Source organism: Schistocerca nitens, chromosome 1, assembly GCF_023898315.1.
Source record: "Schistocerca nitens isolate TAMUIC-IGC-003100 chromosome 1, iqSchNite1.1, whole genome shotgun sequence".
In the NCBI taxonomy this organism is placed as follows: Eukaryota; Metazoa; Arthropoda; class Insecta; order Orthoptera; family Acrididae; genus Schistocerca; species Schistocerca nitens.
Genome location: NC_064614.1, coordinates 63,198,363 through 63,225,675, shown reverse-complemented (window position 1 = coordinate 63,225,675; position 27,313 = coordinate 63,198,363). Strand labels below are relative to the sequence as shown.

The 27,313-nt window shown below is 44.6% G+C and overlaps 1 protein-coding gene and 1 pseudogene across 4 annotated transcripts in view; one reads left to right on the top strand and one right to left on the bottom strand.

Annotated features, from left to right (window-relative positions):
• The window catches only part of LOC126241267 (fibrosin-1-like protein), a 739,110-nt gene that overhangs the window by 368,682 nt on the left and 343,115 nt on the right, over positions 1–27,313 (bottom strand). For all 4 annotated transcript variants that reach the window (XM_049947992.1, XM_049947994.1, XM_049947995.1 and 1 more), the window contains exon 2: positions 3,959–4,180. In XM_049947992.1, coding sequence (XP_049803949.1) covers positions 3,959–4,180 — 222 coding nt within the window. The remainder of the gene's footprint in view (positions 1–3,958; positions 4,181–27,313) is intronic.
• On the top strand, positions 26,567–26,684 carry LOC126208011 (5S ribosomal RNA; annotated as a pseudogene).

The following is a 27,313-nucleotide window of genomic DNA, read 5'->3' as shown; positions in this document are numbered from 1 at the left end:
GTTAATGTTTAACTCCGTCAGCATCACCCGATTTAATTAGCATACATTTCACTCTTCTTGTTTCACATTTTTAGTTGTTCATCTTATAATATCTCGCTCTCTTCCGTTCTGCTGCTCGTCGAAGTCGTTTGCTTCTTGTGACAGAATTATTATTTCATCAAATATCTTCAAATTTTTTATTTCTTCTGGATACAACTCTTTATCATTCCCTTCTCAACTACTTCATCCCTGTTACGGCGTTCATCTGTACACAATTTGTGAATCACCTTTCGCTCCCTGTACTTTGTCCTTGGCCTCTTCATAATTCCGAAGAGGGTAACCGTGCTGACATTGTCGAGAACAGTATCTTGAAACGCGTAATTGTCATTTAGTCATTGTCACCAATTAGTAATAACTGGACCGCTTTAATCGTACTTAACACTGGTAATTACCGCAGCGAAGAAAATCGACCGTGTCCTTTGCATGGGAAAATTTTCTAAACTTTTACCCGGATGGCCGAATGTTTGCTAGCTCTTGAGACTCTTCGGTGTCCCGCATGCCTGTCGGAAGGCTGATCCCACTGTGGCACACAAACGTTCGTCGACATGGAAACGTGGGAGGTAGCTCTACAGTAGCAGTAATCCTTGGAGACTTTGTAGTGGGTAGCTGGAAACCAGCCCCTCCTACCTGCCCGAAAGAAAAGCATCTTCCAGGAGATAACTGCGATTCACTGGCGAGGCCTTTTGTTAAATAAATCAGAGAGAAAGTAGGGAGAGGAAAGAGGTCGTGTTTGTGCGCGAGGGAGCCAGTCCGTATGTACCTTCCGCGGCCTCGCGATGCGGTCGGAAAAACAAGCGCCGGGCCTCGCTTTAAACAGGAAACAAACTTTGTTGCAAAGTCAACATTTAGGCTCCATCCCGCATTTATAACACGATTATTATTAATAATAGCCCGGAGAGCGAAAAAAAAGAAACAGCGCGGGGCAAACACTGAGGTTTGCCGAGATTTTCTCAAATACCGGCGGCCATGGCTCCGAGTAGCTTCCCTGCAGACAAAAGAAGGAGCATCAAATTTTCTGCCCAAGGCAGGAGGCGGAGCAGCGCTATCGGCTTTTAAGATAACCCACTCACAGAATGGACGTTTGCTGCCGCTAGTCTGCAAATCGGATCAAACCCTGCGAGAAGTCTTCTTTACTCAAGTATGTGAGCCGTTACGCAGAGTGTGTGTGTGTGTGTGTGTGTGTGTGTGTGTGTGTGTGTGTGTGTGTGTGTGTGTGTGAGAGAGAGAGAGAGAGAGTGTGTGTGTGTGTGTGTGTGTGTGTGTGTGTGTGTGTGTGTGTGTGTGTGTCGGAGAGGAAATGAATAACAACTCACATTTGTAAATTGGCTTTTGCTCAGATGAATGTCCGCCGTATACGCTCAATTCAATGATCGTAAAATGTTTAAAATATTTGCAGATACGTCATATTAACAATTACGTATTTGACGTAACCTGCTTCTTGGTGGTAGTTTATTTTATTGGACGAGTTGCGGGTGTTCGCCCGTCATCGGCGGTATCTTGTATGTACTGCTTTTTGCGTATGGCGAAGTCGATGTCTCGTAATAATCATACAGCAATATAATCATATGATTTACATGTATGCAGTCAGCTTAAGAAATTTTAATGAGAATATGTAGCTGCCAGTGTCAGTTGGTGCAGATGCATATATAAATCACATAATCGCATGATTCTTAAGATGCATCGTAAATGCAGCTTACGTTAAATACGTAATTATTAATAAGATGGTGGTGGTTAGTGTTTAACGTCCCGTCGACAACGAGGTCATTAGAGACGGAGCGCAAGCTCGGGTTATGGAAGGATTGGGAAGGAAATCGGCCGTGCCCTTTCAAAGGAACCATCCCGGCATTTGCCTGAAACGATTTAGGGAAATCACGGAAAACCTAAATCAGGATGGCCGGAGACGGGATTGAACCGTCGTCCTCCCGAATGCGAGTCCAGTGTGCTAACCACTGCGCCACCTCGCTCGGTATTAATAAGACATATCCGCAATCTATCCAGGATGCAGAGCGCCAAATGGCAACTTCAAAGTTTATTATATAGTTTTTGTGGTGGGTTTAAAAAGCAGCCGAAGATGTGTTCTTCAGACAGCCTGTGAGGCGTGCTAGGTTGAAACTACCTGCGGAACGAAAAGGTCAGTGTTCGAGCACCATCATCAGGCTAACACGAGGTGTATTCAACTTACACCACCTTCGATTTTTTTCTCGCAAATTAGCGACATCTCTGAAACTAGTGGTATTTCTCAACGTGATCACCTTGTAGCCGTACACAATTTTCGCATCGTTTCATGGCCGCTACGAACGATTCTTTAAGAGTCTAGTTTGACCACTGGAAAATCGCTGCTGCAATAGCAGCTTCGTTAGCGAACGTGTGACCACGGAGTGTGTCTTCCATCGCTGGAAACAGCCAAAATTCGTACTGAGCGCGACAAATCATTTCAAAGTTGTGGTCACGAAGAAACAGCAACATAGCTTTCGCGAGAGGAGCTGCAGCACTATCTTCATGTAGAAGTACACGTGCAGTTTTTGGCCGCCGTTCTACACGCAGTGCTGTAAGGAGCTTATTGTTCCAGACATCTTGGTAGGATGCATCTGTCACCGTGGTGCTCTTTGGAAAGCAATGAGTAGTGTGTTTGAAAATGGCATCCGTGTCCCATACATTGTCACCGTCGACGAAAAAGTCTCAACGCTGTCATCACGGGTCGCTATTGACTGGCAACATGCCAAGCGCGCAACCTTGTGGTTCCGCCACCCACCTGAAGGACACTTTTCGCATTTACTGGTCTTCATGCTGGATTGTGTGCACACATTCCACGGAAATGAGAAGATCCTCCAGAAGAACTTTCTCCATCCCGTCATCAGACCGGCTGCTGTGGAGCCGAGATCGCTCTCGTCTGTTGTCACACGACGTTCTGCCTTCTTTGAAGAGTCACACCCACGAACGCGCATTACACACATCCACGACAGCACCACCTCATCTCTCACTAAACTGGCGATGTATTTCAGCCGCCGTCACACCACTCAAATGGAGAAAACGAATGATTACACGCTGTTCTTGTAATGAAAACGTCGCCATTTTCAATATCAAAAATAGTGCACACCCGTGTCAGGCAGTCACAATAAGTGCACGTTTAGTCTAAGACAGAACGTTTAGGTTTCTACCTGGTTCCAGATCTGAGGGGGAAAAAAATCAGATTGTTAATAACTTCAAGGCACCTCGTAAATCAATAAAGTTAAGCATATTCTTGTACCTCCGAGACTGCGTTACTACTTGGCATGTTATTAATTTTGCCACATTGTTCTCATTCCCATTAGGCAATGAGAAAGATCCGTCAAAATCGGGAGCACACTTTGTCGTCTAATCGTGGAGATGTGAAGCACTGAATTTCGTAGGTAGTCACTATACCTCTGCTATTGAATCACATGATACTATATAAAGATAAAATTATGTAACAAACAATTTGCAGGCAACGTGCCAAATGTATTCCAGTTTATCAATAAAATGGTGGATACCACTAAAACCCAATAACTCTTGCATGTGGACAAGAAAGTTAGGAAATCTGTAAAGAAGTAAATAAGGACTGAACCAGCGAATATCGTTTCTTTTATCAGATCATTAGGTGATTCATTTCTCTGTAGATCTAGTCTTAAATAAAGTCCAGTAACACAATTTTGCAGGTGATTTTGGCGGATTAAATGACAGAAGATTAAATGAACATCATTTCCACCAGTCTTTCAATTTACATGAGTACAGGTGAGCTTCGAGCACTTGCTCATTTTCAAGTGCACAGCTAACATCCTGGTGGAATGATTTCGTTCTCTTAAATTTTCCAAGCTATCGTGCCCACCCAGAAAAAGATAAATGAATATTAATAGAAATAAAAAAGCCTCGAAAAGATACGAAGAGAAAAGCCGGCACTCACCTGCGCTGGGGTCGTCGGGGTAGGAGGGTGCGGAGGCGGCGGCTGGTGGTTGTGGTCGGTGGTGTTGTTGTTGTTGTGGTTGGTGGTGGTCGTGTTGTTGTTGTTGATGGGGGTGGTGACGGTGCGCTGGCCGGTGTCGAGCAGCTTGGGCGGCTTCTCGTCGCCCAGCGTCACGGCGCTGAACATCTTCATGTTGTTCTTGCCGGCGTGCTTCATGGCATTCTGCAACAGAGAAGCACGCATTCAGGCAATCTGCTTACACCGTCCCCAGTCGATGGTTGCCGATCTACCGGCTTCCAGGAGCAACAAAAATTTATTCAGTATTCCATATAATCGTTGAGCGAATTTTGAAAAATGTTGAAATATTTAAAATGCTGTCATAATTAGTCATTAGGTGGTATAATCTTATGTTAAAGGTTTAACATAGTAAGGAAATGATTACGGTTATAATCTGTGTATATGTTTTTGAGGCAGTGTAAGATTTGCGTGGAAATTACTCCAACCATATTCATACAGTAATTTACAATGAGAGCACTTCCAACAGATTTTACACTAAACAGTAAAACCTCAGCCATCATGTATGATGTTTTAATGTATTGCTTCTGTACTACTAACGTTATTCGCAACAGATTTTGCAGACGTCATCGACCCTCGTCGTTAATTCGCCAAGTGGATTCGATCCGGGGCTGGGGTACCAGCCAGAATCCCGGAAGCGGCGTGCTGACACGCGCCGCTATCCGGATTGTCCTAATCGGCACGATCTCGACTGAGGCACTGTGCGTGGTACAGAGCGGCTGCCTACTGGCTGAAGAGGGGAAGACGTAACAAAATAAGAAATAACCGGAGAAGACACAGTAAGCAGGAGGGAACACAACTGATAAGGGAAGACGAGTCTACTCGTTACTCCCATATGTCCGTGAGCGGATGAATTTGAAGTACGGCATGGTGCACTTTCTCACGGCCCACGGCGCGTATCCTGTGCATATCGACAGGTTTGGCCTAAAACAGACACTCTCTTGTGCCTGTGGTGAGAATGGCATACGGGAACACTCATTGCTCATCTGCGATGCCCTAGGACACGTAAGACCGAGTTTAGGAAACCAGGACGTAGGACAGTTAACACAAAGTGACTGGAAGTCTATGAACAACATAGCAGGTGAAATAGCAGGTGAAGTATCGCGAGCACTACATGTATACGCTAAAATACGACAGGCTCCTCATCTGTGTAAGGAGCTGCAGTCATCGACTGTGCATGGGTGTTTGTCCTTAGGATAATTTACGTTAAGTAGTGTGTAAGCTTAGGGACTGATGACCTTAGCAGTTAAGTCCCATAAGATTTCACACACATTTGAACATCTTTTCTCCACATCTGACTGATCAGCAGTACATAGTAAACGACACAGACACGGAATCGGATGCTGTATCACACACAGGAAGTGAAGACGAGATAAACATACAAGCACAGCAAAAGTAAGCGAAGGTTCTACAACACTAAATCAAATGGCTCTGAGCACTATGGGACTCAACTGCTGAGGTCATTAGTCCCCTAGAACTTAGAACTAGTTAAACCTAACTAACCTAAGGACATCACAAACATCCATGCCCGAGGCAGGATTCGAACCTGCGACCGTAGCGGTCTTGCGGTTCCAGACTGCAGCGCCTTTAACCGCACGGCCACTTCGGCCGGTCAACACTAAATCGAATCAATCTGAAAATGTAACTCTCTCCGTAGCTGTCTGTTATACCATTTCACAGCATGTAATACTATCGTAAGATGTGGCATTTCTTCTTCTTTCGCATTATCAAGTGTGGCTCTATCCCAATGTCCACTGTTCCGTAAGTTCGGAAACACATTGCAACCTAACAAATCAATACATTAAATGAAGTATTATCACTGTCAAGATATATGTAACAGATGTAACCATACACGTAGAAGGTATGAAGGGAAGAACTGTCACATCTTATCTAATTCAAATTGCCGTCTCTTGTTTGTTCCATTAAAAACACTTTCAATTTCAAATACATCCACAACCTATTATGTTGTGTTGGGTTGTTTGGAGGAAGAGACCACACTGCGAGGTTCAAATGGCTCTGAGCACTATGGGACTTAACTGCTGAGGTCATCGGTCTCATCGGATTAGGGAAGGATGGGGAAGGAAGTCGGCCGTGCCCTTTCAAAGGAACCATCCCGGCATTTGCCTGGAGCGATTTAGGGAAATCGCGGAAAACCAAAATCAGGATGGCCGGACGCGCGATTGAACCGTCGTCCTCCTGAATGCGAGCCTATTATGTATCCTATTTATTATCATTGTCTAAGTTAGTAACATGTTTAATAAAAAATGTGTGTATACATTTGCACTAATTATAAATATTTTGTGTGTTATTTTTTTATTTTATCCTCTTGTAAAATTTTCAAGAAAAAATTGTACTAGTAATGAAACTGAATTTGTATGATACAACATGTAAAATCACACGATGTACGACCTGCTACGTACCAAACGGTTGAAGGTCTTTACACCAGAAGTAAATAAATATCCGGGCTGGTATTAAAATTGTTTCAGTGTCAACAAACAATTAGCAAGTATTAGGACACTGTGATTCTAATAGTAATGTGGTCATGTCCTTAAATAAGGCAGCGTGGGATTATAATCAGTAATCTATTCGAGCACTTGCTAGTAGCAAATTTTCGTATCATTAGTAAGAGCATCAGCTGCCTATACGGTGATATTATTATAAACTTTACGTGGCAAAACCTGTCGGTACTGCATTTAATACATGCTGATAGGAATCGGCAGGGCCGTTTGTAAGTATAGCTATTAATTACGTTGCACACATTCAGTGGTATCGCAGTGTTCTAACGTTATCTGGCCATCATTAGACAGGGAGTCAGTACCACGGGATTTAATCGCAATGTAGACCAGGAGTGACGGGTGCGGCGGCAGCGTTTAGCTTTGGCGCCGTTTCACTGTCGTTGTTGGCACTAATAATGCTAATCCGTGGGGAGCGGGGTGTGCTGGCAGAGCAGAGTGCAAACTGCGACGGCGGCCTCATCGGCAACGTCAGCCGGCTTTAATGCGGCGCGGTCCCGGTAAAGGCCGGTTCCCACTAGGGCTGCCGCGCGTCAAAACCGCGCGTCAGCGGCGTGGTTGCCATGGAAACGGCGTCAGCGGCAAGGCGCGGCGGGCTCTGCGTCGCGGTTTGCCCATGTCGAACCGCTTCCGCTGCCGCGTGACGCGCCCCAGGTGCGCGCCGCCAATCACAGAACGCGCTGAGCGTGACGTCAGGTACGCAACCCCGGGCCACAAGAACTTTCGCCGAACCGCTGGCGCGGACGCGGCGGCAGCTATGAAATACTTATCATCCGATTCCAAGGAAACTATTCGGTAGAAAAATTTGATTCTTGGGCATGTTACAGCCTGATATCTTCTCTCGATAAAGGGCCGAATTTCTTTTCGATATTCGTCGTGGTTACGTGCTGTATCGCATTTACGTAAACCTTTACACGAAATTTTAATGAGTGTGCAGAGGTAAAAACGCATTGCGTGGACTTTGCGTACAGTTCATTTTAGGTAATACATTATTGCGTATGAAATTTAGTCAACATATCGAAATTGCTTTTAAAGCTGAGAGCAGAACGATAGCTATCACCGTTCTCGAGATATTGAATGATATGTCGGCGGATGGGCTGTGCGGTGACCGTGTGCGGGTCGCTTGCGACGCGACCGATACTTCGTCCTGCTCGTCGTAAACCATGTGGTTGTATCAACTGCAAATTTCGTAAACGGTTCAAGAAATCTAAAAGCGTTTTTTTGCAAACGATAACTTGTAAAAAGTCATGTATTTCGTCGCATGATAAATATCCAAAATCTGTTTATCTACCGAGATATGAAAGAAACTACAGTTTTTCAGAAGGGATAGATGATTTTTTTTAAAACAGCATTTAACAGCGTGTGGAATGAGAAGTTAAACAGAAACTAATTTGCTGGTATGTCATAAGATGTAATTTGCTAAGTATCTACAGCTACTGATTATTTCCTTTGGTAAGTAACAAACGTTTTTTTTCTTTATCGAGTGTACTTTATTGGTTCAAGGCGCGTTTCGCCTTTTACTTTAAGGCATTTTCGGTGGAATCTAGAATGATTCAGTTTTGTTTTAAATGCATAACTGATTACTTACAGTGAATCGAGTTTTTGGCGGACATATACGTTTCCCCTCACCTGGTCACATGCTGGAGGTTGAACTAAAACTTAGATTATGGAACATAAGCACATTTTCATGTTCGCTCTTTTTTCTTCTGTCACTAGCTGTAGACGTTTTACCGAAAACACTGATTTGAAGTCGTAACTACAGTGTGTTCACCTCATGCCCCTTCCTGTTTGGTTTGTTTATGTACATGTTGCCAACCTAAAGAATTATATGCTGAAATTGTTTGTTTATTTCTGTTCTCCTTATATCTGTATATGTGTGGGGCTAGCCAGTGATAGTTATAGAAAGTTGAAAGTGAATGCAGTAGTTGTCAGACAGTGGTTGAAAGGTTTGGTGTTCAGCTGATTTCAGTTTTGGTTTAAATGTTTTGTGGAGGAGTGCATGGAAAACTAAATTCACTGCTTACATTAACAGATAAAATAGTAGAATAGCATTTGAACAAATGATTATTATCAGAATACTATCACCCAACCCCTTTGTCCTCACTCTTTGACGCCTCATAATATGTCCTGTCAACTTACCCCTCTTGTAGTCAAAGTTGTGCCATAATTTCCTCTTCCTCCTCTATTTAATTCCGTACCTCTTCTTTAGTTACACGATCCTCATATCTACTCTTCAGCATTCTTATTGATCACCACGTTTTGAAAGCGTCCATTGTCTTTTCGACAGAACTGTTCATCGCCCACGTTTCACTTACAAGGCTGCACTCCACACAAATACCTTCGTAAAATAGTACCCAATCATTACAATTTATATTCCATGTGAACAAATTTTCTTTTTCAGAACGCTTTTCTTGCTATTCACAGTCTTCATTTTATATCCTCTCTACTTCTGCCTTCTCAATTACTGCTTCCCTTTCAAGTCATTGAAGTCTTAGAAATGCAGTTTGGTTTCTGTACAAGTTGTAGATAATCTTGTGTCCCTGTGTTTTATCGATGACATCTCCAGAGCTTCAAAGAATGTTTTAATTAAGATTGTCAAAACCTTTCTCTAAACATGCAAATGCTATAAACACAGTTTCGCTGTTCTTCAGTGTGTCTACTTAGTTAAGTGGTAGGATCAGTATTGCCTTGCGTGTTCAGACATCTCACAGGAATCTAACATTGTACTTATGTTAGTTTGTACAACCCCTCCCCCTCTCCTGTCTACATATTCCTTCCACTATCTAGCCTTCTCTTATTTGCTTAGTTCTGGCTTGCCAAATGAGTTCTTGACAGTTGCTTCTCCTTTGAGCAAAGTTTTCTTTGTTCTTTCTCATTTTCATTCCCTTATGTTTTCCAAGTGCAAAATCACGTGGCAATTTTGGACTTTCTGTCAACGTCATGTTTAGACATTTCTATTTCCAATGGCCTACTTTATTTGCTGCATTTTTGTATTTTTCCCTCTTGTCAGATTTAATATTTCACATTTTATCTAACGATTTCTACTGTACCTTCTTCCCCTTTCTCATACTCTGCTGCATTCACCACTTCTTCTCTCAAAGATATCCATTCGTATTCTAGCGGATTCCTTCCTCTGTTTCAGTCAGTCGTTGCATTACGCTAACTTTAAGACTATCGAAAAACTGTGGGTCTTGACTTATTCAAGTTCCATTTCCTTAATTTGCTACCGTTTACTGTCTCTTTAGTTGTAAACTGCAGCTCGTAACTAATAAAGTATTGTAGGTTTGCGTCTGCACCGGTAAATGTCTTATAATTTAAAATCTGGTTTCGAAAACTTTGTTCCAAATATGTATTATTCTTTCATGATTCTTAAGCAATGTGCTAGATAGTGAACAATGATGAACGGTAGTCATGAAATCTGTTTATGGTGAAATGAGAAAACATGCATAATAGAATATGTGAAAGAGTACATTGTACAGAAAATGAAAAATTGGTATGTCTTCACCCAACTTCGTCTTTCCTCCATGTAGGTGTAAGATATAGTTTTTCAAACGCACCGGGAGTTTCAGTGGGTCCCGCCCCGTACCTCAGTGGCAGTCCGTCATTGGCTACCGCTAGCGTCTGCCGCTTCCAGATGGGAACGCCAATTCCGCGAGCCGCCGCGTCAAAGCGGAAAACGCTTGCCGCTGCCGTTGCCGCACGCCGCGCTGCCGCGCTCTAGTGGGAACCGGCCTTAACAGGGCGACAGCGCGCAGCCGAGAAGGCAGCCGGAGCGGAAGACCGGTGCCACGAGATCAAAGGCATCGGCGATCACACGGGCGGTACACGCTCCGTGCCAGCGGGCTGCCGACGCGACACACTGGGTTCGCCACCAGCGACGGCACGGCGATAACCGAGTGGCATCTAGGGCTGCCCAGTCGGGTGTGTCAGTGGTGTGCGAAGACAGTTCGTAACCGTTGTCAGTATTGCGCTACGCACTGCACGGCAGCTTGCAGAGTGTGTACAGCGCGCAAAAATGTAACAGGACATGGCGAATGTTCCACAGAACTATTTGAGGTACGGAACCTGGGTCGGAGAAGCAAGCTTAAGGAGATATAAATGTAAACTTGTCTGCCACTTTGTCTAGCATGTTTTTCCAGCTTATTTCCAACTAACATGCGTACAAGTTTACACGTACCGTGCTGTTTATTTACATGTACATTCTTTATTTCCAGCAAGAAAACAAGGACGACGAGCATGATTACCAGTAAATTATGATGCAGGTTCTGTTTACTGTACCTGTCGATAAGATGGCTTTATTGTAACGTATTTACATTTTACCGTGACAGAACTTGCTATGAATCAACGTCATACTCATTCATTACTCAGTGCTATTCAGAGGCGTACAGTGAAGTACGAAAGAGCAGTATCGGTACAGTACTTCCTGGTCTTTGGATTGGAAGGGGAGGTTCCATTCCACGGACTGCGATGTCACCTGACCTCAATCCAAATGGTTCAAATGCCTCTGAACACTATAGTACTTAAAATCCAAGGTCATCAGTCCCTTAGAACTCAGAACTACTTAAACCTAACTAACCTAAGGACATCACACACATCTATGCCCGAGATAGGATTCGAACCTGCGACCGTAGCGGTCGCGCGGTTCCAGACTGAAGCGCCTAGAACGGCTAGGCCGCTCCGGCCGGCAGCCTCAATCCCTTTGATTACTTCCTATGGGGATATCTAAAGTCACTTATGTTTGAGGCTCCAGTGGATACTGAGATGGAATTAATAGCCACACTTGTAGCTGCCTGTGATGTGATTCGAAACACACCCGGGATATTTGTCACGATGCGTCGGAATCTTGTTCGCCCATCTCATGCTTGCACTAACAAGGGGAGGCCAAGACGTTTGGAACGCGCATTTACTGTAACTTCGTACACTCGTAGCACTCCATGAGGACAACAAAACGTGTAAGCAGTAGCACGTACTTCTCAAGCGTTACTGACAAACTCGCAAGATAATTTCGGTCGTCAAATATATACCTGTGCGTGGCCAAGTGGTTAGCGTTCAAGCCCCGTAATCGCTGGATCGAGTCCCGTTCGTCAGTTTCTTTACTATTTATATTACAACTGATATAATGAGAAAATACGTGTTATCGGGTGAACTTTTATTAAATTTGCAATGTTATTTGGCAGTCTACAAATTCTTATTATCACAAATAATAATAATATTCAGAACTATCAACTAGTTGGGGTGGCCGAGCGGTTCTAGGCGCTACAGTCTGGAGCCGCGCGACCGTTACGGTCGCAGGTTCGAATCCTGTCTCGGGCATGGATGTGTGTGATGTCCTTAGGTTAGTTAGGTTTAAGTAGTTCTAAGTTCTAGGGAACTGATGACCTCAGCAGTTAAGTCCCATAGTGCTCAGAGCCATTTGAACCTTTTATTTCAAAAGGCTTTCAAGAGGTTTCACATAAAGATTTCGGAGGAATTACTTTTCAGCAAGCCCTCGTAGTATATCGACGTCGGTCAAATCTCGTTCGAGTGACAATTGTGATATCCACGTAAGTTAATTCATGAAAATGTTTTTAGAAGAGTGTGTACTATCCTGGCGCGCGCGCGCGTGTGTGTGTGTGTGTGTGTGTGTGTGTGTGTGTGTGTGTGTGTGTGTGTGTGTGTGTGTGTGTGAAGCGACTTTTAAAATGATACTGCCACGCGGGATTAGCCGAGCGGTCCAGGGCGCTGCAGTCATGGACTGTGCGGCTGGTCCCGGCTGAGGTTCGAGTCCTCCCTCGCGAATGGGTGTGTGTATTTGTCCTTAGAATAATTTAGGTTAAGTAGTGTGTAAGCTTAGTGACTGATGACCTTAGCAGTTAAGTCCCATAAGATTTCACACATACTTGAACATTGTTTTGGAAAATGATACTACTAACACTCACATGAAAGCTTCTTTTTCCACAATGCCTGAGAACGCTCTACGTCATTCCTCGGGTGTCAAAAGTGACACAGTGAAGAATATTTACACATAAATACAAAGATGACGCTAAAAAAAATCCATTATTTCCATCCGATAGCTATGCTATGAACGACCAGAGATCTGCGAACCCTGATCTCTGAATCCACCACATAACGTTACATCTACACAGGTGCCCCCCTCTTGCACTACAGTAGCAGCTTAAACAACGCTTTGTGCAACAGGACTCATAGGCGCAAGGAATCAGGAACCGTAACTTGGTTAATGGTTACGATCGAAAAATATTGCTCATTAAAGCAAATACTAGGCCCGTATTTCCGCTTGTCGGCTTCTGTTTGTGAAGGCAGTTAACGCCTTTAATCCTTTCATCAGCGACACATAAAAGTGATTGTTATTGACAGCCCGTGAAAGATGTTGCAGAAATCCAGTCAATAAAAGAAAGAAAAGATGCCCTACACAATTAAACACAAACGCCCCACGCTCGGCAGTAATTTGTCCAGGAGCAATAGAAGCACTACTAAATGACATTTCACAAGTTTTACAACGGGCAAAGGTTTTTACGGCCTCATTCATTTCCATCTAATGGCGTGTTTAAAGGAGATAACAGACTGCTTCAGAATGAGCGAAGCGAAGCCGGCGGGCGAAAGAGGTGAGATTTAGGACTATCGTCTCCGCGCCGGATTTTTAAATAACGCAAAGATGAGAGCGCTTCCTGCTGAAGTTTCACATAATTAACGGAATTATTAAAACACGTCACGGCCCGGGGCTTACAGAGTGCACGAGCTGCGATGAACTTTTTCTCTCTCTCTTTTTTTATTTTAAGAATCATTCTCTGGCTCGTTTCACGCAACAGTTGCTTTTAAAAGACCATCTTCTCAGAATTAGAGTAATTAATCTTCAAACTTCGCGGTGAGGAAAAAAAAAGTGCACGGTATAGCGAGGTAGCTCTAAGTTGGAATTTTCGCTGCCAGTTGTCAGTGAACGGCGAACATGGAAATGCAAATAATAAATCAGTGCGGCAATGTGAGAAATACAAGGAGGAGTTTGCAAGCTAGGACTATACGATTCTGCTATATACCGTCTGTGGCATTATGGTGTTACGGGAGATGCCCAATACCTATGAAGGGGATTAACATTGTAAGTTGCGGAAGTACTTAACCTGACTTACGGAACAACAGAGAGAGGGGGAGAGAGAGAGAGAGGGGGAGAGAGAGAGAGAGAGAGAGAGAGAGAGAGACTCTGCCCTTCCTTTTTGTATCCTTCTGTTCTCTGCTCTGTTTCTTGCAAATTCTCTCACCCTGTCGACGTGAGGCGAAACTAGACCTGCAGCAGACACCCCACAAAATATGCAGAACAATCCTACTACGAGGTGCATTCAAGTTCTAAGGCCTCCGATTTTTTTTTTTTTTATAATTAATTACTCACCCGAAATCGATGAAACTGGCGTTACTTCTCGACGTAATCGCCCTGCAGACGTACACATTTTTCACAACGCTGACGCCATGATTCCATGGCAGCGGCGAAGGCTTCTTTAGGAGTCTGTTTTGACCACTGGAAAATCGGTGAGGCAATAGCAGCACGGCTGGTGAATGTGCGGCCACGGAGAATGTCTTTCATTGTTGGAAAAAGCCAAAAGTCACTAGGAGCCAGGTCAGGTGAGTAGGGAGCATGAGGAATCACTTCAAAGTTGTTATCACGAAGAAACTGTTGCGTAACGTTAGCTCGATGTGCGGGTGCGTTGTCTTGGTGAAACAGCACACGCGCAGCCCTTCCCGGACGTTTTTGTTGCAGCGCAGGAAGTAATTTGTTCTTCAAAACATTTTCGTACGATGCACCTGTTACCGTAGTGCCCTTTGGAACGCAATGGGTAAGGATTTAGCCCTCGCTGTCCCAGAACATGGACACCATCATTTTTTCAGCACTGGCGGTTACCGAAAAGTTTTTTGGTGGCGGTGAATCTGTGTTCTTCCATTGAGCTGACTGGCGCTTTGTTTCTGGATTGAAAAATGGCATCCACGTCTCATCCATTGTCACAACCGACGAAAAGAAAGTCCAATTCATGCCGTCGTTGCGCGTCAACATTGCTCGGCAACATGCCACACGGGCAGCCGTGTGGTCGTACGTCAGCATTCGTGGCACCCACCTGGATGACACTTTTCGCATTTTCAGGTCGTCATGCAGGATTGTGTGCACAGAACCCACAGAAATTCCAACTCTGGAGGCGATCTGTTCAACAGTCATTCGGCGATCCCCCAAAACAATTCTCTCCACTTTCTCGATCATGTCGTCAGACCGGCTTGTGTGAGCCCGAGGTTGTTTCGGTTTGTTGTCACACGATGTTCTGCCTTCATTAAACTGTCGCACCCACGAACGCACTTTCGACACATCCGTAACTCCATGACCACATGTCTCCTTCAACTGTCGATGAATTTCAATTGGTTTCACACCACGCAAATTCAGAAAACGAATGATTGCACGCTGTTCAAGTAAGGAAAACGTCGCCATTTTAAGTATTTAAAACAGTTCTCATTCTCGCCGCTGGCGGTAAAATTCCATCTGCCGTACAGTGCTGCCATCTCTGGGGCGTATTGACAATGAACGCGGCCTCATTTTAAAACAATGCGCATGTTTCTATCTCTTTCCAGTCCGGAGAAAAAAAATCGGAGGCCTTAGAACTTGGATGCACCTCGTATTGGAGTCGCCCACACGGCAAACAGTTCTGCCTCGGAATCGTGAAGCGAAAGTAGCTCGCTGGATATTTACCGGAAGGCAGTTGCCGCATTATGAAGCCATGAATTTTTCATCAGATGGGGTCCAGAGAGTACGACCAGAATGACGCAATAATGGGTGGCAGAACCGTAACCACGGAATCAACGGCGGATCCGCTCTCTAACAAGTGGCCCTGGGGACAGGCAGAATACGGCGGCCGCATGCAATCTGCAATCGCGTTTAATAACCGCACCCTACAAAAAGCCATTACAAGGAAATCACGAAAACTGACCGCCCGAATACGAAAACACCGGAACCAGCAATGTGTTTAGCAGTTGGCCGGAAATGTCGGCGGAATCAGGAAGTTGGCCGGGCAACGCGAAAAATTCGAAATGTACCGCAGCGCGAAATTAAAAAAGCAACACTCTGTGGCCGGCGGGCAGCCAGTAATGTGCGGAAACGGTCTGCCGCTGGTGAGAGCCATTAACTTACGACCGCAATCGACCAAACCGGTTCTTTGAAAATGGACACCAATATGGGAACTTTCATACAATTGCTCGATAACGCAGCGAAAGAGTTAAGCACATGTTGCAGCTTTACTGAACAGATTTCATCGCTTGAACAGCCAGAATAAAGAAGGATGAGAATTTTTCTTCAGTTCGCGACTTTTATGTAAAAACTTCTGAAACAGCTTTACTGAATTACGGAATATACCGCGAACAATCTAAGATCATGTTTGTGTGTTTATTACCCAGAGGGTTCACAAAAAATTTCTTTGGCCGTCTTAATGAGAAATATGGTGAGGACATCTCAATCACTTCCCTACGTACTTTGTAAATCGAATCACCACATTTAACCAGAACAATAGTGGGAGTTGCGAAACATTAACATTTAACTATCACGAGGGTTTCTCAGAGAGTAATACACCGCATTTTTTTTTTTCAGCCGAACAATAGAACAGTTACAAAATGGCATCTGTAGGTGATGTACGTTACAAGTAAAGTGCCGTCACTGAATTTCTCACTGCAGAGAAAGAAACTGTGGGGAATATTCACAACAAACGCTTATGCAAAGTCTATGGAGCACCTGCAGTTGATAGAAGTACAGTTAGTCGCTGGGCGCGAACGGTGAGATCAGAAGGCGGTTCGGTGGAGCTCCACGATTTGCAGCGGTCGGGGCAATATCGACGGCTGTTATAAGTGACACGCAGCGAGTGGATGTTGTCATTCGCGAGGACAGATGCCATTCTTGGGAGACATTTTGAGGACGATGAGGTGATTCGCAAAGCGAAGCACTGGCTCCGCCACCAGGACAAGGAATGGTAGCGACATGGCATAAACGCCCTTGGTGCGCGCTGGACGAAGGCCATGAAACGGGATGGAGATTACGTGGAAAAACAGGGCGTGTGATAAAACATCATTCTTTGGTATGTCTAATTCTCATTATGTTCAATTAAGAATTGTTGAAGGAAAAAAATGCCATGCATTACTTTCTACGCAACCCTCACATTATGAACTCGATCTTACGTAAACTAGAAGCAGTCTTTGGCAGTACACCACCAGCCACAAACAAGAGGATTGCCATGCGCCACCGCCTCCGGCAGACAGTCATGCTCGGAAGATGATCTGATAAAAAAATCGCAACAGGTCACCATTAAAAAAGTTAAGCGATCAAGACAGCTTCTAGTTTATTTATAATAATAGAACTACGTTATAATAATAGAACTATGTTCTTTAAAATGTTAAACTCCATGTTGATGTGTTCGGTGAATGATATGATTACTATAGAAAAAAATACATTCGAGACGCCCCCATTCCATTTAACAGGGAGTGCGTAATCAGTGACAGGTACACACAGAGTGCGCATGCACTGCGTTTCAACCACTTTAATATGATGTAAAAACATAAAGCTTTTTGCAGTTAATTCCATAAATTATCTGGGAGTAGGCATTAGGAGTGATTTAAAATGGAATGACCATATAAAGTTGATCTTCGGTAAAGCAGATGCCAGACTGAGATTCATTGGAAGAATCATAAGGAAATGCAATCGGAAAACAAAGGAAGCAGGTTACAGTACGCTTGTTCGCCCACTGCTTGAATACTGCTCAGCAGTGTGGGATCCGTTCCAGATAGGGTTGATAGAAGAGATAGACAAGATCCAACGGAGAGCAGCGCGCTTCGTTACAGTATCATTTAGTAATCGCGAAAGCGTTACGGAGATGATAGATAAACTCCAGTGGAAGACACTGCAAGAGAGACGCTCAGTAGGTCGGTACGGGCTTTTGTTGAAGTTTCGAGAACACACCTTCACCGAGGAGTCAAGCAGTATATTGCTCCCTCCTACGTATATCTCGCGAAGAGACCATGAGGATAAAATCAGAGAGATTAGAGCCCACACAGAGGCATACCGACAATCTTTCTTTCCACGAACAATACGAGACTGGATTAGAAGGGAGAACGATAGAGGTACTCAAAGTACCCTCCGCCACACACCGTCGGGTGGCTTGCGGAGTATGGATGTAGATGCAGATGTAGATGTAAGGTAATTCTAAATGTCAGCTTATACGGGCTGATTTAGCTGCCTCTCCATACCTATGCGTTTTATGCACCCAGCAATACCTTCAAAAATCACCCATCAGATTTTCGTACTTCTTGCTCGCTATGCGCCAGCTATCACTCTTGGAGGAAAATGAACAGGTCTTTTTGTGTAGGAAATTCAATGTAGTTAAATTTTCTACTGGGATACGTTTTCGCTGGAGGCCTCGATTTTTTAGTTATTCCAGAAAAGAGTTTTGTGCGTTTTTTTTTAATAATTCGAGAACTGCGGCCTCTGGCAAAAAACGTATCACAGTACAAAATTTAACTACAGGAAGGTTCAGTCCATTTCTTCTGTAGGACAAATACTATGCGAAGGGCGAGGTGTGGCACATGAAGGCGTTGCTGGTTTCATAAAACCCGTAGGTAGCGGCAGCCGAATCACTGTGTATAGCGGCGCCGGTCAGACATTTGGACGTCAGACCGGGGTGTGCAGCTTTCGCAGCGACTGTGACAGAACAAGGCGGCTCGTCGAGCATGCAGCGGCAGCGACGGCCGGCCGTGTCGAGCCTCACACGCTGTCCCGCCGCCGCTGACGGCTGCCGCAGTATTAATCATCGACAGGCAACGCACCCTCATCATTAATTCCGGCGCTGTCGCGACTTTTCCCTGTCCGCCCTGGCCGGTGATTTCCGCGTCCCGGCGCGACGACACGCTCGAGATGCTGCCTTTTTAATAGCCCACTGTGTCCGGCTGTCAACAGGCGCGCCAACTTACCCGGCGGAACATCGCCCGGAGAACGGTAGTGTGAAGGAGTTGACGTGTCACTCGTGTACGCCGAGGCTAGAGAGATCGTCACCGTTTAGTCACAAGGTGTGGCGCCGTGCTTCTTTACGGCTTGAGTCATTCTGACTGCGAACCTCGAAGTCTCCTAAAGTTATACTCAATTTTTAGTTTCGTCCTCGTACGACCTGCTGATGAGTTCTCTCTTAGCTTCACCCGCAGCTGAGTCTAGTACAAAACTGGTCGATACGTCTCATCAAGACGGACCTGTTCTTTAGCTCATAACGAACAGCTTTTCAGACAATAATAACCGAAATAAGTTAGGTATCATTCTAGAATTTTTGAATAAAGCCGTCTGAATCACTTAACCTTCTTCCATTCGTGTGACGTCGAAATTCTATTCTACAACAGAATTCTACTTTGTTACTGAATGAGCAATGATGCCTAGAAGCAAAATTTAAGCAATACTCTCTTACCTCTGGTGCAAATTTTCTGGAACAGTGTGTATCTTAAGCAGACACGAGACACGGTTGCTTGAGCTGTCAGTTACTGGTGTGGCAGCGTTTTTTTTGTTTTTTTTGTTTTTTTTTTTTTGTCTTGTGCGACGAGAAATGCTTATAAACGTTAAGAGGACGTTCTGAAAGTGAGTTGCTACGTCAGTGTGTTCACGTTATCTTACTTGGGACATACCAAATGGATTGATGTATTCTGTAAAGACAAAGCCTCGCAGAGGGCTGTTTGATGGACAACTAATCCAGAAGAAGAAGAAGAAGAAGAGGAGGAAGAAAACAGCAGCTCTTGCGTCACTGAATCAGGTACGATACGACATGTTTAGTCACTGGCCAGAGTATGGGCCAAAGAGAAGGTGTGGGTACGCCACTCGTCTTTAAAATGTAGAGTTGTGCTTTGCGAAAAAAAAGTAATTGTTTTAGACATTTCACATGAAATAGTGCAAGATGCAATTTCTTTAACAACTGGAACAAAATTATAGTATTTATATTATACCACCCATTAGAATTTTGCGAGCAATGATGCTTAGAGGCAATGCAAGATAGTTTTCTGAAAAAATGAATGTAAAGTTGTTCGTATAACTGGATATATCTAACATATGTAAATTTTTTTCACAATATTCCTGTGTGTCCCAAATAAAGGTTTAATTTAGTTATTTCTTCTTCAAAAAGAAGTTACATACATATCCAACTTTCCTAACTAGGAAAATCTGTGACAATTCAGACAACGCAAAAATTACTCTCCACTCGTTCCTTGTGAAACTTAGCACCTTCTGTAGTTGTCTTACACATCTGTCCCGTCTAGACAACACGTATGTTTAACTTAACCACTTCTGTTTACAGGCTTCGGCAACTGTCCATCTTCAAAGGATTGTGCAACAACAAAGAACCAGGAAACAATTATGCAAGTAAACCACATTAATTCACAATTTTAAACATAAGTGCAACAAAAACTGCTGCATCTGGCGTAGCTTTTATGGGAATATATATGTATTACTACACTGAATCACCAAAGAAACTGGTATAGGCATGCTTACTCAAAAACAGATATATGTCAACAGGCAGAAGGTTACTGCTGCTACAGTGGCAGGTTATCAAGATTTAACTGAGTTTACGTGGTGATATAGTAGGCGCACGAGCGATTAGACCCAACATCTCCGACGTAGCGTTGATGTGTGGGTTTTCCCGTACGACCATTTCACGAGTAAACCGTATCATGGAATTTGGTAGAACATAAAATCTCCGACGTCGCTGCGGCCGGAAAAAGATGCTGCAAGAACAGGACTGGAGAAAATCGTTCAACGTAACAGAAGCGCAACCCTTCCTCTTATTGCTGCAGATTTCAATGCTGGGCCATCACCAAGTGTCAGCGTGTGAACCATTCAACGAAACATCATCCGGGGCCGAAGACATACTCGTGTACCATTGATGACTGCACGATACAAAGCTTTACTCCTCGCCTGGTTCCGTCAACACCGACATTGGACTGTTTATGACTGCAAACATGTTGCCTGCTCGGACGAGTTTCGTTTCAGGTTGTATCGAGCGGATGGACGTGTAGGTGTAAGGAGAAAACCTCGTTAATCCACGGGCCCTGCACTTCAGCAGGGGGCTGGAGGCTCTGTACTGGTGTGCGGCGTGTGGAGTTGGAGTGGTATGGGACCCCTGATACTCTAGACACGACTCTGACAAGTGACACGTGAGCATCCTGTCTGATTACCTGCATCCACTTATGTCCATTGTCCATTCCGACGGACTTGGGCAATTCAAGCAGGACAATACGACACCCCACACGTCCAGAATTGCTACAGAGTGGCTCCAGAAACACTCTTCTGAGTTTGAGCATGTCTGCGATGCCTTGCAACTTGCTGTTCAGAAGAGATCTGCACCCCCCCCCCTCCTCCCCCTGTACTCTTACGGATTTATGGACACCCTTGCAGGATTCCCCCCAGCTCTACTTCAGCCATTAGTAGAGTCCGTGCCACATCGAGTTGCGGTACTTTTGCGTGCTCGCGGGAGCCCTACATGGTATTGGGAGCCCTACATGGTATTAGGCAGACGTACCAGTTTCTTTGGCTCCTCAGTGTATATAACTGTATTATATAATAGAAATATCACACAGACCCGTTCTCAGGTTGCCCATCTAAGAACTTCCAGAGCGCAAAAAATCGGTTTTCAGCATTTTATACAATTAATGAGCCATTTTAAAATGCTATCACAGTATAGTCATTAAAAGGTATTATCTTACGTTAAAAGTTTAACACAATAAGACAAGTCAAACCTTTTCGAAACTTTTTCCCCTCGGTAATCTCCTTCATGTACCCACATTATGCCCATATTTAAACAAAACTCATTTGTAAAACAGTTAGACGTTAGATGCTGTTTTATACAAATGACACCTATATTGTTTCCTCTTCTATAGATGGAATTCAATGTGGAGATTACAGCCCGGTCATCTTCCAAGAGCTCGTCGTCGACTAATATGGAGAGAGAATACTACTGTGTTACGGAAATTGGGCGATTTGCCATTTGGCTAATTATTGTCGCGGTTGTACTTTTCACTAATGCACATTCGCTCTGCTAACAGTTCCAACGAGTACAGAAAAAAGGTCCCTTGTTTGAAGATTTGAACAACGATTGTCTCCCACTTTTTGTTACCCATCACTCCAGCGAACACAGACTACACGACAGTATTACACCGACAGATCCCTCAATTTCCACTTCACTTCAATTTCTTTCCCGATATAAATGCAGCCACCGACTGATTCTAAGCTCTCGACATCAGTCACTGCTCGCCATGAGAAATTTGTGACAGTGTCTGGGGAAATCGACGTTTATGAGTAAATGGATTTCTCAATAAGGCAGTGAGCCAAAGTGCCTCAGCCGTCTTCGTCAATTTGTCTGGCGAGCAGCCGCGCGGAACAAATCCTATGAAGCAGCGCCGCATTACCCAGCCAAACCGACGCGTCCTCTCCGAAAACCGTGGGGGGAGGGGGAGGAGTAGGGCGTACAATCGAGACTGGTAACAAAGCGCACAAGTCTGCACGGTGCACTTCTGATTCTATTGTCCAGGAGGTACAATCTACCCTGAATAGTGCAAGGTTGAATCACACAGAGTAGTGTAACAGAAACACCGAACAAGTTTGAGTCGCGCATGTGAAACGGGGGGTTACTACACAGTCTGAGCACAACTTCGTTGAACATTTCAAACTAGCTAACAGCTAAATGTCCTCTCACCTGCTCGCCGGCCCGCTTCCACTGTGAGCGTATGCGGAGAGAAGCCGGACTCTCTCCCTAGACAATTGCTTCCACTTAGCAACAGATTTTACGATCCTCTGCGGTAAGAGTGCTTCCGACAATGCGACTTGTAACACAGAACCAGTTCCTTCATTTCTATCGCGGGCCAGGCTGTTAGCGTTAATGAGCACAAACTACAATTTCTCCACTGATGCAGAGGTTGCCGAGAGACAATGCGCGCTATTTCAACAGGCATTTCGGCCAAAGACAAACAGCCGGCCTCTTCGTTTTAACTCTGGCCGCTCACCGCCGTTTATTACAGCGCTGGCAGCTAAACAGCCCCGTACAGAAAGCTTCCGAACCGTTGCTTCTTTGTTTAAGATGTTACAAATAACAGGGGCTTGTACAGGGAACCTCACCGCTACGAGTTTATTATACGGATGTAGTCACGGCATATTTATAAGCGGGTTGAGAAATAGCTGGATTTGTTGGAGGGTAAGTGACTTGTTACTTCCAACTGGTTAGTCGTCGCCAAACCTCATACCTTTTTCCTCCCCCCCCCTCTCTCCCCCCCCTGTTGATACAAAACTTTTCCCATCTTCAGAGGGATGCTTTCCAATGTCCTTCTGAGATGAGGCATGCTTACAAGTTTCCCGTGAGGAACGCATTTCTGCAGGGAGCTCTTTTATGTCTCAGCTGCGCACAAAGTTAACAAAAACGTTGTCGTGCGCAATACAAACGCGTGTAGCGCTTGTTATAATCGGTTTTAAACCGCCAGTAACAAACTACGCCACAAAAATGAGACTGACAAGAACATGATGTTTGCCGTTGAACGTTAACGTTGCGAATCTGTGTAAGATTTTATGTTCTGAAGTTAGTAACTGCGATTAATCTTCAAAATGAGTGTAATTAACTGCAAGAGAAGGTCAGTGCACTCAGCTCAAAACACTTTATTCCAATTTGTATCCATAACACACTGTTAATTTATTTAAATCAATTACATGATTTTTTTGTAGAAAATTTGATGGTGGCTGTATGCCAAAACATGCAATAGGAATCAAACAGGCTTAAAACACATCGCACTCAGAAATCGAAATATACAAGGGGTATTCCGAAAGTAAGTTCCGATCGGTGCCGAAATGGAAACAACAGTATGCTCGTCGAAATCATCAGTTGATCTTTTCAGTTCTGAGCGCACAATGAGCACATACAGATGCCCAGAAAATAATGGAGTCTCTCATCAAGTATGAAGGCCTGGTGAGAGATTTCGCCAATGTCGTGCAACCCATATAACGTAAGTATCATGCTTTTCCTTGTTCATGACAGTTCTCGAACGCACTCTGCAGGGACAATGAAGATGCTCCTGAAGCGTTTTCGATGGAAAGTGTGTGACCACCCGTAATATAGCCCGTAATTAGCTCCCCCTGAGTTTCATCTCTGCTCACATGAACCGGTGGCACAGACAACGAGCTGCAGACCAGCCTAGAGAACTGGCGGAAATAACAGGCGGCTCCGCCTTCTACGACGAGGGCATTGAGAAGTTGGTAAAACGCTATGAGACGTGTCTGAAGTCGGGGCAGCGACTATGCGAAGAAGTAGCTGGAAAGTGCAACTAACAGTTGCAAATAGAACATTTTTTGATTTTCACAGTGGTTTCCATTTCGCGGCCGATCGGACTTTACTTTCCGAATAGTCCTCGTACAATACGAACACGATCGTGTATTATTTTTGGACTAATGTTCGGCGTTACAGCTATTCAAACCCCCGTCTGCCATTCTAGATTTGGGTTCTCCGAGGTTTTCGTAAACTGCTTACGGAAAATGGTTCCTTCGAATAGTAGACAGCCGATTCCCTTGTCCAATCGCAGCTCGTGGTCGTGCGGTAGCGTTCTCGCTTCCCACGCCCGGGTTCCCGGGTTCGATTCCCGGCGGGCTCAGGGATTTTCTCTGCCTCGTGATGGTTGGGTGTTGTGTGATGTCCTTAGGTTAGTTAGGTTTAAGTAGTTCTAAGTTCTAGGGGACTGATGACCATAGATGTTAAGTCCCATAGTGCTCAGAGCCATTTGAACCATTTTGTCCAATCGCAGCTTCAGCTCGCCGCCAAACCGTTTCTGTTTCGTTTATGTGGTATTTATTTCCTTCGTTGAAAAATTGTGTAACTGTGCAAGTTGATTTTCATATGTACAGGCTTATACCTACACCATAATAACGTATTTCCTGTTATTACAATATTACCAAGTATTACTAGGAGTGGTCTAGTTACACGTCAACGTAACTACATGCAAAATAGGACTTTCGCAGCTCATTTCTGATTCTGACAAGAAGCAGTAAAATCCATAAACGAGTGGCGTTGTTAAAGGTGTACGAAACCGCACGGCCAATCAGAAAGTCAAACCGATTGCCCGATGAAAGTTCCGAGGAAGTGTATCCGAAGTAAATCCGATTTTAATTATAACTGCTCTACTTTTACACAGTAAGTTATCGCCCTTTTCGAAGGAAACCCGGGGAAAAACGGGCAAAAGGCAACTACTGAGAACGGAGCGACGCCAGGAATTAAATCGGAAGAGAGCACAAAGGAGAATATTATTTAACGATCCCGCTCATCAAAGAGCATAAAAAAGCTAACTCTGGCGCGGAGGGTTTAATGTATTTGGCTTCACGGTCGCTGAGCAGCGGAGTACCGCTCCTACTGGTCTTTTTTTTCCCTCCTTTCCTCCCTCTCCAGTTCTCTTTTTCCTTCTTCTTCTACTTCCTCTTCCCTTCTTAGCGACCTCTCTGCCCCCCGCGTTCCTCTCCGTCTTTTTTGCTGGCGCCGAGAGCCGAAAGGCAAGTCCACGGCAAACAGGTTCAATCGGTGACTCGCAATCTCTCAAATCGGTTTCGATTAATTTCGTCGGCGGGAGAAGAGGCAGGCAGCGCGGGGCGAGCAGTACGTGACTTCTTGAATGGGAGGCGGCAATCCATATTTATGAGCCGGCAAGCATCCATCAGAAGGCGAGCACTGTGGAATCCGCTCCCGGTCGCCCATCGAGCTTCAGTAAGCAGCCAGCGGATTCTGCACCGCCGTCACAATTAACACCGCAGTCGCTAGGTGTCGGCGAGACGAGAGAGAGAAGAAAAAAAGAAACTTAGGAAAAAATGAATCAATCACTGGGCGCCGCAAGCGAGGAGGGGGGAACGGGGGAGATGCACCGCGCAGCCTCCCAAGCCAGCTCTTCAGCCGTGTTCGCTCAAGATTATCTCTGATTTATCTGACGTAATTCATGCGTGATGAATCGACAATTTATGGGTAATAATTGATCGCTGTTACTTACGGGAGCGAGGCCCCACGGCCGCTGTATTAGTAGTCTGCTAATGGTGGTGGTGGTGCAGAAAGCTAATTCTGATACTGGATTGCAAATTTATCAAAATCGACGTGACTTTCGTCGTTAACGCTTCTACAAGAACGTGAACTACATTTTGCTATTCGCTCACCTGTCGCGCGTGTGCCCCATATTACCTGAAGATAAAAAAGTGGAAGTTTCACTTTTCTTTTCTTACATTTGTACCGTTTCAGTGTCGGGGTCTACGATTCACCCTTGTGTATTACCTTCAGCTTAACGTTCATCGTTGGCTTGCCGCATGGTACCTCCAATAACTTACAAATGAAACCTGTATTAATTCATGAGGAACAAACCGATTGGTGATTTCAGTAATCAGTGTCGTGTCCGTTATTTACATTACTTACATACGAAAGCGATTGTCCAAAAGCCTCCGCGCGAGCCCTAATTTCTGGCATCCTATCTTCCGTGTTTCTTAGCGAAATATACGTTGGCGGCAGATGAATTGTTCCGCAGTCAGCCTCAAATGCCAGCTGCCTACACGTGAGACTTTTCCTTCTCTAACCCATGGAGGGTTAAATGACGAAGAGAGAAAGCACACTCAACGTCAATATGTTTGAACGGCGAAATAGCACCGGAACGCGCGTACTAAAAGAGTGTCGGCAGTTCTCAATCCAAAATTTAATTTTTTTTAGTTTCCCTGCCGTTGTAATACGGCGAGATGTGTGTGGAAGGAAGTAATATCTGCCTTTTTGGAACGTACGCTATTGGAATTTTAACACCACTAACTGAAGGAAGTCGTCTGGATCGTATTCCTTCTCTTCCCTCAGGGATAGCAGACTGACGAGCAAATCGCAAGAGGCGTCCAAATGATTTTTTTGTGAGTCACTTTCGTTACCAGATGAATTAAATTTTCTTCGGATTCTTTCAGCGAAGCTCTGACTTCTACCTATTTTCCTACAACTACTGTTAGCTCGCCAACGGCCTTGCCGCAATGGTAACACCGGTTCCCGTCAGATCATCGAAGTTAGGCGCTGTCGGGCTGGGCTAGCACTTGGATGGGTGACCATCCGGTCTGCCGAGCGCTGTTGGCAAGCGGAGTGCACTCAGCCCTTGTGAGGGAAACTGAGGAGCTACTTGATTGAGAAGTAGCGGCTCCAGTCTCGGAAACTGACATACGGCCGGGAGAGCGGTGTGCTGACCACATGCCCCTCCATACCCGCATCCAGTGACGCCTGTGGTTGAGGATGACAGGGCGGCCGGTCGGTACCTTTGGGCCATCATGGCCTGTTCAGGAGGAGTTTTTAGTTTTTTAGTGATAGCTCGGCTGACGTCCTGAGTGGATTAATGCTAATCTTCAATCATTGGCTTTTCGCTTACTGCCGACATCTATCCGTAAAATATAGTTAAGTTCCAGGTTTTGTTTTGATGATTCCACTAGATGAAACGTCGTAACAGATTAAATGTCGTAATGATCACTGACGCATTTAAGAAATTTATTGCCTTTAGTATTTTAGTATGTGCCGACGCTCAAAAAAACTTTTGCTGTAATGTAAATTTGTTACGGTGCCTTTAGCAGTTTTTCTTGGCTTTGGGCACCGCAGTAATATTCACGCATGAACTACAACTCTTTCGAACATAAAGCAGCAAACCATTAAAAATGAATTATGTTCGTAATGAGAAACTCAACTGCCAAAAATAGACCGTGAAAGTAAACATGCAA